This window comes from Macroventuria anomochaeta (genome assembly GCF_010093625.1).
Source record: "Macroventuria anomochaeta strain CBS 525.71 unplaced genomic scaffold BU25scaffold_52, whole genome shotgun sequence".
NCBI classification, from domain to species: domain Eukaryota; kingdom Fungi; phylum Ascomycota; class Dothideomycetes; order Pleosporales; family Didymellaceae; genus Macroventuria; species Macroventuria anomochaeta.
The window spans coordinates 225,977-236,720 of NW_022985413.1; the positions used below are offsets into that span (position 1 = coordinate 225,977).

Below are 10,744 nucleotides of genomic sequence, written 5' to 3' on the forward strand. Positions count from 1 at the left end.
TTGAGCGCACTACACCATGTTTTTTAGCTAACTTTGTATATGAAAGTCCTTCAACCTGACCTGCTGCACCTGCCTCTGCAAGGGCATCCTTCACCGGCATCGTGGCGTTGAGCTATTGTGGTTGCAAATAGTGAGGTTGAGCAGCCGAGGCGCGCGTTGCGAGAACATGCGCGTTGCGCGCACAGACACGGTACCGGGGATGACCCTGCGGGGTACGATCGAATGCGGGTCAGGGCGGGTCAGGGCGGCCTTCAGTAGTTAATATTCTGTGCTGGACTGTAGTAATCGATTCGAGTTGATGTCAAACTCACAGGCGGGATGCAGTTTAGTAGAGGCCATGCGGATTGCAGGCGCTTACAGCAAGGCGTTCATGCCGCCAAGTCTTCAGCGGAACAGGCTGCATGCGAACACCAACGACAAAACCTGCAACACAAAATCGACTTCTAGAAGAGCCAACGCACACTCGATCAGTAATGTCGGCAATGGTATGTTCTCAAAGTACTACACGGACAAAAGCAGAATCCTGACCGAACACCGCTAGGAGGTAATTGGCGGCACAGCTGCCGTCTCTCAGCTACTCAGCCAGGCAATCACCATTGTTCAGAAGATACAGGATGCAAGAGCAAAAGTACATGGCGCGTCAGATCGCCTGGATGGTTACCAAGGCCAGCTAGATAACTTGCTAAGTACGCTGCGACTTATACAAGATGAGCCCGACCTACAAACACCGGCAATCAAGAAACAGATCCAGGTGGTAATCAATCTGGGAAAAGAGTTACAATGCCAGCTTGATGCCTTCGCCGCGCGACTAGCAAAGGGCAGAGCCAAGCAATACACGCATGCGCTCGTCAACGGTGATAGAGACGAGAGGGGTCTCGAGGCTGTCATGACTCAACTAGACCGGGCGAAAGCAGACCTTACCGCACAAATTGTCACGGCGCACGTCGGACTGAGCGGGTCCTTGCGCACCGGCTTCACAGCCGCTCTAGCAGTAGTCCAGCGGGTTGACAGAAACGTGCAAAGGGTCCTTGGCGAGAGGCTTTCCATGGCTGCTCGATTCGAAGGGCGACACCTAGACGAAGGAGGTACTGTACAGTGTCACGATGGTACTCGCTCATGCTGACTGTTAAAGGCAATGACACGGTACCTCTTACAGCTGAGGACGTAAGAGCGCTGGATCTCGTAGACAAAGTGTCGTGGACTGACAACGAGGCGTTCGATGATGCGGACATGTTCAATACGGATCTCGTCGAACGGCAGATCCACGCACCTACAGAAAGGCTATACCAGGGCAACAAGGCGCACGGGAGGAGTACGGTCCTTCAGGGAAATGCGGACGCGGCAGGTATAGCGGCAATTCTGCAAGCAAAAAGGCGGTGATGGGATCAATGGCGTTGCTGTCCTGCTGCGCACACGGATTGCCAACACTTGTTGCGACAGACCTAATGAACGCCACAAGTTCGGCTTGCAATCCACCGTCTTATCTATCAATCCGCTTACGATTGCTCTGTGTTGTGCTGCTATTGCCTAAACGTTCGTTTGACAAGTGCTTGAATCGATCGTCTGCGTGCTTTTGGTGATCGAAGAGGGGATGAGTAAATGACATCAACGTTCAGGTCATGAAGGTTCGATGAGTGTTGAAGGCGGACATGGCGCGCTACTCTCTAGTGTGCTGGACGGTACGAGCCGAATGTTGACCTAAGCCCTTGATACTGTACAGTAAGAATTGGAATGCTGTCATGATCGAGAATGCGAATGCACAGGCCAGCTGGACGCATCATTCGCTTCTGCCTAGGAGGAGCCGAAAGAGCTAGACCCTATGAACCAACTGTTGATGTAAGACACACCAAGCGCTTGATGTACAATACACCAAACGTTGATGTACAGTACATCTTGTACTGACTGTTTACATTGAGATGGATATCAAAGGGGAAGGGCCCGGGTATCAGAGAAGTGGGAGAGGAAGAAGGGGCTGGTGTTGAAGTCATACTTTAAGCAAAGCTCGGAAGCACAGTTTGATTGGTTCTTGGGGATGAGTACAATTTCTGGAACAGTAAGTATTTATCACCTAAGCAAAGCTCGTGATGATAAGGGGTAAGTTGTATAGTGAAACACCTTAGCAACTTGGGGTAACGATGAGTAGTATAGAGTAGACTATCTAACTCAGATTCCAATAACAAAGTTAATTGACGAGGTTGAACACGATGCCATAAGGGCAGTGTTCCTGCTAGCTATATCCTAGGTGCGTTGTCGTGGTGATCCGTATGCTCTGCGTGCTCTGTTGCTGTGCTTCAGATTGTGAGATCAGTGAGAACATATATGCAGTCTGACCGGTTGGGCCTGATGCAGAACAGAGTGAGACGGTAGGTGTACATGCTGTAATACGCAGATTCAAAAGCATGTTGTGGGATTCCGAACGTTGACGCTAGAATCGATTTCAACTAGCAAGAGGGCCATGTTCTTAATTATGTGCGTGAGGAGGATTTTGCGGGCGATGGAGTGACGAGTCAAAGTTGCCGATGAGGATGCATGTTGTTTGGAATTTACATTGGTGCCACTCGGGTCTGTCACAAGCTGTCAAAAGAGTCGTCGTTCCTAATAGCATGTCATGAAAGGGTGAGTGGATGACGCATCAATCTCTCGATCTGTTCTGCAACTCAGTCAGCAACTCGTCAGCAGTCTAAATTGACCTTGATTTGAGCAGAGCGACATTACGAAACAGCAAAACAGTCACGACCAAGCTGTCAGAGCTGTTGTTCCTAGCCGCCAGATGTGACATGTGTATCGAGTAGATCCACAGTAAAGCCGCTTCTCAAGAGGATGACGCGCGTGGAAGCAGCAAGGCAGTGCCAACTGAAGTCCGCATGCACGGTATACAAAGCTGCCATTATCCAGACGTGTGTCAACTACCCTAGCCTGCCTCGTATGAGGGGCGGGTGATACATTTCGTGTGTCGCACCAACAGCGGGGTGTGCGTTACAGTGCCTGACAGAACGTGACAAAGGGTCGAGCACCGCAGAAGTCGTCCGCATCGAGTTTTGTAGTTGATTGTGGTTATATTTGATGATGGAGTGGTAGCTGTTAAGATAGGTGGTACCCTGCTGTCCCATCGTTGATGATCAGCTCAAGATCCAGTACTGTGGTTACGGTTCGACTGTGGTTGTGGATCTGGCGTCCAGCCATCGAATGATTATCATAGCCTCAAGTCGAGCTCCCATGCCAATACCATTCGCATGACACATTGGGTAGATCGTAGTGTCATTGTGAGAGTGCTACACCGCGTCACCTTACTCTGCTCGTGAAGCCTGTCACACACAAACGGTCAAAAATCCGGAATTGCGGCTCGGTACATGTGGAGCGGGGTGTCTTATCCTCAACATTCGCTTAGGGTGATGCAGTTGGCAAATTCATTGGTCTCCTTTATTGAAGGTAGGTAAATATCGGGTTTTGTGCTGGACGCTCGACGCAGGGGTACGGAGCAGAGCCCAATCACAGCTGACTGAGCGGCTGATTTTCTGATGAGTTGCCGCTGCTGTCGATATTTGCATGGGGCTTTGTGCGATGTCTCGGTGAAAGGGCCCTCAGAATAGTTGCTAACTCGGATGGTTGCCGATTCGACCTGAAGGTGGCATTAGCATCTCCACAGCATACTGCTGAGCTTCTGATCGATCTTTGCAAACCATGAATATCGCAAGAGTGATGCAACCTGCCACAGCTGGAAAGCGTCGAGCTCCCTGCCGGCCTGATACAGCTACATCGAGAGTCGTCTCACCGCGTCACTTCCCCACATCACCTGCTCTTGCCTGATCAGAGCCTTCTCGTATCGGAAGGAAGAGGCGTAGTGCATTCTTGGTCAATGTCTGAAAGCTGCGCACAACGCCAAAAGTGGATGTCGTATTCGCACTGTTAAGTTTGACATCCACGTTGACGCTTCCTCGACAGGAACAAGGCGAAGCAACCAGCTTCTAGAAAACTTGACGTGAAACCACTCAAAAGTGACAGGAGGGCGAAATGCAAGGCGACGTCCCTCGTCAACCGAACCTGAGGGCGAAAGATGCACGGCTGCATGAACGCAGGATCGCTGCCGGACAGCAAGATACGGTCCTACACAGAACTGAAACGACGGCAGTGCATGTACGTGCCGGGCGCCGGTGGATCCAAGCTGCGTTCAGACGTTGGCTGAGGAAGCGCGCTGGCGCAGGAGGGTCTGACGGGTGAAGGACGAGCAAGCCAGCAGAGCTGAGAGCTGTACCTGCATTCTCGCCCGATGCCACCGGATGGATGATGTGGCGAAGATGCAAGAGCTCCATCTGGGTGAGGTAGCGCCTGGTATACAGCCTAACGCGGTATGTCATGTTCGGTGATGTTGCTCTGACGCGCCGATCGAAACCCAGTTTGTCTGAGCGGGAAGGCGCCGATCGGTTAACGGTTCGTGCACACACATCAACCGCTCTTTCCTACGCTTCCATCCCAACTTCCTTCCCACTATCGACATTCCTATTGACTGGCGGTCAAGTTTCGAGGCAACCAGATGACCCCTCCATAGAAGCAGCATAACCGTGCCTGCTATGGGTATTGCAAGGTTGCAGTCTGTGAACCAGTGGCGGCGCCTGTGACATGGCTCTCCGCCATGGCGCTGCAGTTCACGCGTCCTCTCCCTAGGCTGAATGCTCCCTTCGAGTTGCACAGGGTTCACCCCTCCCAAAAATGGGTGATACAGATGGTCGGATGCTGCCGATTTGCTATTTACCCTCCCTTGCCGCTCCTCTTGGGTTACGCCTGAACTGATTCTTGCCTACTCTCTTTTTCAGAGGCCCCAGTCCATGTGCAAGTTTCCATCCTGCTTCATCAGGTCCTGGCATCAACTCGCTCCCTGGCAGGTGTACTTCTCTCCTTTCGCTTATGTGACATCTGCTTGACCTGTTCCGCACTCCCGGTAACCAGCTGTCTTCCACTCCTTCTACCATCCTTCCCCACACTCTCGTTGTATTAAGAAAAGAGGTAGAGCCGGATAGACATATCCTCGCACCTCATTGCTCGTCGACTGTGGCTTGAGTCTGCCGAGGATCATCACCTCACACCTCCCTCATCCACTTTCAGGAACATCAGCGTTACCTCGAGGGAACCAAGCACATCATCGATTGATTCGCTCGCCCTTTTTCCTGGGTCTGGGCACACCAACACCATTACGATCACCACACCATGGGCAGGATGGCGCCCATTCTCACCCCACGAATGCTCAATGGCGAGGCAAGCAACACTGATGCTCTCGGTATCACATACGTTGTTATCGCCATAGTATACACCATTATATTGGCATTCGAACTTACACTTTTGTACCGAATGCGAAATGCGTTTTGTATACGAATCAGGAACATCAAGATCGTATTCGCTGCGGTGTCGATGCTCCATGTCTACCTCACACTCGTGCTGCTGGCGTACCCGTGGAATGGACTTTACCCGTGCTCGGCAGAGTTCTGGGTCATGTCTGTTTTCCTACCGTCAGGAATGGCATTTTTCCAGGGTAAGATCCTACCAGCCATAATCCATGTTTGTTCTGACTTCAATAGCCTGCAATGCCAGAGTTCTCACAGCATACGAGAGCCAACGTCGTATGACGCGCAACTTTCTTGAGGGTGCTCGCAAGGAGCGGATGTCATACACGCCTGCAGGGCTGTGTAGGGCCTGGAAGAATCTCGGTGCAGCATCGAAAGTTTACGTACTCACTCTCCTGGGCTTGGTCATCTCAGTAAGTGGTCTCTTGCATTTCCTTGCTTTGATCTGACACTGACTTGAACAGTTCGTCCCTGCTGTTATCCTTTACTTTGGTTCGCGTCGCTTTCATGCCAGTTACGGCTTCTTCGGGACAGTGGCTGGATTCATGGAATGCCGCAAAGGTTTCGAATGGTGTGTAAAGAGAGCGGCTTCGACTTGTTCAATTGCTGATGAGATGACAGGATCCCATCAATCTTCGTACAGCTTTTTTGGACAGCAATGGTCGGACCCTGGATCCTCTGGAAGATTCGCCACATTCAGGATGTTCACTCGTGGGCGTGGCAGACCAGGCTGGCCATTATTGCTGGGTACGTGTATTCTAACAGCTAATCGAAGCAAACGCTGACTGAAATCCTAGCCTACCTGGAACACCACTATGGATTGCATTTACATACTCGGACATGCCCGAGATCGCTCAGATCAGGAACTACTTTGCCCCAGCGGGATGGTTCATTCCATCTCTCGTCGTATGCCAACAGGTTCTTATTCTGATCCCCCTCGCCGACGCCTTCAAGTCGAAGCCTCGTCAACGACCTATGTCAACAGCAACCGAAACCGCATCATTGACATCAACCATCTCCGCGACGTCACAGAAATCAGCTCAAGAGCTTTTCCGCGAACTGAAGCCTAAAGCCTCCATGCAAGCCCTCGAGCTCAGCATTGAACAAAACATCGAGCCTCTCATTGTCTGGGCCGCAACAAAAGAATTTACAGCCGAGAATGCCATCTTCCTCCGCGAAGTCCGCAACTGGCGCAAGAAGTGGTCCTCCCTCAAAGTCGTCTCGACCGCCCAACGCCGCCAAATGTTCAGCGAAGCCTCCCTTATCTACTTCACCCTCATCAACCCCTTCACTGCCGAAACACCCATCAACATCGAATACAAGGTTTTCAAGGTCTTGCAGGACCTGTTCGCGGGCATGGAATACGACCCGTACATGCCGCGCAGCACAACACCTGATGATGTCAAGTCTCCTGTCATCCGCGAGAACGTTATTTGTCCTTGGGAAGAGACGCTGAGCCGCCCGGCTAGTGTACTATCCGACATCACCACCTCTACCACATCGAGTACTGGCGGCATCATTCCCAGCGAATTCACCGAGGACATCTTCGATGCGGCGTACGAGAGCATCAAGTACCTCGTGTTCACCAACACATGGCCGCGCTACGTCGACGCTGAGATGTCTAGTAAAGCATCCTCACCATAGACACTCCCACACTTTCTGACCAACAAAGAAGGAGAGGAGCAATGGAAGAAAAGTATCAGTAACATGAGCCAACGACACATTTTTAGCCCAAGCATGGACACTCGACGGCCGCACCCCATTAAGAACACACCGATAGCCTGTCTGGCACATGCTATCGGCTAATACAAAAGGTTCCTTAGATAGAAGCAACAAGTGGGAAGGAGGGAGGCGAGCGTTTGTATTTGCAGAGGAGGGGAACGGTGGTATGTATGGTGAAGTATGAAATGGAATGGATTGGTTGAGAGATTATACCCTAATGACATGCTTGGTTCTTTCCGGTAGTTTCCTCTATTTTGCTGTACATAATAGCTGCGAGACTGTTATATCCTTTCTCATCCTTCTCACCATCTTCTCACGACCCTTCACCAATACTGACCGAGTTTCCCCGATCCACTCACTTGTTCCTGACCCAAGTACCAGGACGCAGGGGATCGACGTCCGGACCCATTCGAGCCATTACCCACTTTTGCAGTTCTGAAAAGTGCTACAGTGCTCGACACGAGATCTGCGACCATACAGGTTGCAGATATCGTAGGGCTGCCGCAAGGCGAAGTGAAGCTAGGAGGCGTTTCAAGTCGTGCGGCATGATGAAGAGTGACATGTGACTGCCGCAAAAGAGCCGATCGAAGCGCGAATTGAGTTGTGAACCTGATAATGTCTTTGCATTTAATGATACTATTGCTGCAGGTTGAAGCTTTCCCCAGATCGTGTGACATCAATACCGCTAAAGGATATCTGTGCTGTGGCCTTGTTGAGATCAACTAGGGTCCTGGCCTGCACAACAATCTTCAAAACCAAGTTGCCTTGTTATCGCCTTCGAAACTCAATCAAAGCTTTATCGTCGACCATGACGTTTTGTATCGGTACCTGATGGTGCAGTCAGCATCGTGATCTAGACAAACGGCCGCTGTGAGCAGGGATGGCTGTCCTGGCGACAGTTCTTCTCTGCTTGAGAGACCTCGAGGGAGTTTATTAGGCTTTGTAGAGAGACGGAGCTTGATAGTTCGCTAGATCTTGTTGACTGCCCTGCCTGTATGTTGAGAATATATGGCATGTATTACTGTGAGGTGAATATGCACAAATTCCGTACCCGTAATTCGTGGTATCAAGCGATCGGCATTCAAAAAGATTTGGACACACAAGTGAGCTCATTCGTCGTCCTATCTCCCCATGGTGAACTGTGGATGACTCAGGGCAGAAATGGCAACGTTCAACCGTTTTTCAGTCAATGAAATCTGTCACGGCTGCTTCGTGATAGAGTAACATGGACAACGGTATGAAGCCACCTCTATCCGCCACATCGAACCCAAGAATCTCTTTACGGCCAAGAAGGGCATGAAGAATTGGAAGTTCATCATGTGGCCGAACCGAGCCTTGCGCTGCCGCAAGAGCTGACGTAACGCTGTACAGCCATTGTGGTATCGCAGACACTTGTCGACCTCCGGCAGATGACAAAGGATTTTGAAAAGTTCGATGTGCTTGTCAGTAAAGGTCCGCGTGAAGGGAAGTGTTGCCCTCATTATCGACCGCGTTGAGATCCAGACCAGCTTCACACAACCATGAGACAATCGAGTCGAGACTCAAAGCTTTACGTTGACGCGCCACCAATCGACGGCAGAGTCGATGTTTAGCAACGGATGCCTTGAGTCGTTCAATTCTTAGGCGGCAATGAACTCTTTCATGAGTGTCAAATCTTGTCGCTCGAAAGTTTTCCAGAACCAATCTGGTGATGACGTCCAACAAACACTTCGCAACGGCAAAGTCCACCGATTGACAAGCAATATCAAGGGGACTTTAGTACATTTTCTAGTTGATAAAAATGCGGATGTCATCGCGCGTATCTTCCTTAGAGACGGTGATCTTGACTACAGGTTTGATGTAGCTTGCAACGCCCAGACTTTCGCGACCAGAGATGAAGACTTTTGCGCCACCGCTCTCCATTAGATTCTGCAAGAAACCCAGATTCGTCTTGGTCTCGGTTTCCTCGCATCCGTGGAGACCAACAACCACGTAAAATATTGAGATGTGGTGTTTGATCATATAAAGATGGAGGGGTAGGAAGCATTCCCTGAAGACCTCGTCAAACGAAGATGGCCGATAGTCTGGGCCGAAAAAGCACGTCAAGGCCACCCTGACAGCGTGGGGGTATGGGAGCTTTAGATGGTCCAGATACACAACAGTCTGACAAACAAAGGGACTGAAGAAATCGATAGCAAGCATGTTGCTGCCATTAGAAAGTCGAAAGAAAAAGTGGCCAACAAAATGAGTGGGTAAAAAAGTCTCAATGACCGCTGTCCTGTATTTGTTAGCCTTTGAACCAGACCCACAATAACAGGACGCGACCGAGCATACATAATAAATGTCTTTCCCAAACCGACTGCGTGGGATGCGTCAGCTGTGTCGATTTCGGAACTAGCAAAGGCTTACATACTTTTTCCGGAGATCCAGAAGTAGACAGCGGGTCTCCCCTCCACTGAAGGTATATACCATCTAGCTTTCTTAGGAATCAGGTTGTAGTACCTTTGCATTTCTTCCACGTGATAGACTGAAGCACACGATCCGGCTCGTAGTCAGAAATTCGAGTGAAGATGTTGTCACACAAGGTTTTTCCTACTCAACACCTCAGTAATGTTCAAAGGATGTCATGTGTATTAGGTCCATACCGTAGGTCAAAGCCCAATCGTTGGAGATACGTGAAAAGCGCGAAGGACGGTACAGTTCAAGAAAGTGCATATCCGCAGCGAATGTATTGTCAGCCTACGAGATGACTTGAAGCGTCTCATCGTTAGCCTTTACCTCTTCAAGAAAAATCAGTCTCGTACACACATTGCTTTTCAACGAGAGCCTTTGTGCAACGGTCCATCATGGCCTGCACCGTCCACGTCTTGAGGTACGCATCTGTTGTAGCGTCCAAGATCCCGACTTTCTTGTACTCCTCCAAACCCATTTCGTCGAGTCCGTGCTCCACATTGAACCGGAAATATACATTGCTCGCGAATTGCTGCCTCCACTTGTGCTCGGATTTTCTTGCCGTAACCTCGGTTTCGGTCGCCATATCCTTCAAAGTACCAAGAATGAAATCGGTAGCTTTGTCGTGTACTGCTTTGTTGCCGGGATGTTCAGTTCCGATCGAAATGAAGCACTTTGTCCTTCGCTGAAGCTCGCTGATACCTGAGCTGCGACACTGGATCTCACATGCATCGTCTTCAACCTCGTCAACTAAGTTGTTCGCACCCAAACCTCTATCCAGGAGTTTTCTGGGACCAATGAAAACAGAATCAAAAAATCACACACCCGCAGAAGTCACCATGGCAGCCTGTGTGATTGGGTGGGTGGGGGCAGAACGAATAAGCCACCATCGGCAATTTGGCAAATCCCAAGACAAATGCTAGCAAGGCCGAGTAGCAGAACAGATTGTCATATCCAGTACGGATGTGTTCTTAAGTTGGTACGAAGGAGCCACCCTAAGGATCGAGAGTGTGGTTGCCATTGCCGTCTTTCAGAGGAAAGGCGCGACCTCCTGTCCCGAAGCGCTGGCTCAGGCGTTGTTCCCACTCTACTATGGTATCCGGCAAAAGTAGTGTACATGGCCAATGCACAGCAGGGGTGTTGCCTCGGGTAAGTGGAATAGCCCTACTGACCAAGAATACTGCAAATACTATCTAATTTGTATTGAACCAAGATATCTCCTGTCTACTGCTTCATCAACGTGTCATCTATCATCA

The 10,744-nt window shown here is 50.3% G+C and overlaps 4 protein-coding genes across 4 annotated transcripts; 2 read left to right on the top strand and 2 right to left on the bottom strand.

Moving 5' to 3' along the window:
* Positions 1-300: 300 nt before the first annotated feature.
* Positions 301-1,523, top strand: BU25DRAFT_415930 (uncharacterized protein). Its single transcript, XM_033707653.1, has 3 exons — positions 301-485; positions 542-1,085; positions 1,133-1,523. Exons 1-3 carry the CDS (start codon positions 474-476, stop codon positions 1,378-1,380), a joined length of 804 nt encoding a protein of 267 aa, XP_033555938.1. The 5' UTR covers positions 301-473; the 3' UTR covers positions 1,381-1,523.
* A 3,562-nt stretch (positions 1,524-5,085) lies between these two features.
* On the top strand, positions 5,086-7,114 carry BU25DRAFT_233773 (uncharacterized protein). Its single transcript, XM_033701443.1, has 5 exons — positions 5,086-5,524; positions 5,571-5,749; positions 5,801-5,907; positions 5,958-6,083; positions 6,134-7,114. The coding sequence occupies exons 1-5, from the start codon at positions 5,203-5,205 to the stop codon at positions 6,978-6,980; spliced, it is 1,581 nt and encodes a 526-aa protein (XP_033555939.1). The 5' UTR covers positions 5,086-5,202; the 3' UTR covers positions 6,981-7,114.
* A 1,711-nt stretch (positions 7,115-8,825) lies between these two features.
* Positions 8,826-9,239, bottom strand: BU25DRAFT_426332 (uncharacterized protein; the record flags this gene model as incomplete). The annotated part of the gene is made up of 1 exon (XM_033708410.1): positions 8,826-9,239. One exon carries the CDS (start codon positions 9,237-9,239, stop codon positions 8,826-8,828), a length of 414 nt encoding a protein of 137 aa, XP_033555940.1.
* A 580-nt stretch (positions 9,240-9,819) lies between these two features.
* On the bottom strand, positions 9,820-10,305 carry BU25DRAFT_353804 (uncharacterized protein; the record flags this gene model as incomplete). The annotated part of the gene is made up of 1 exon (XM_033703479.1): positions 9,820-10,305. A coding segment is annotated over one exon (486 nt), but the record flags the coding sequence as incomplete, so codon positions are not given.
* Positions 10,306-10,744: the final 439 nt, after the last annotated feature.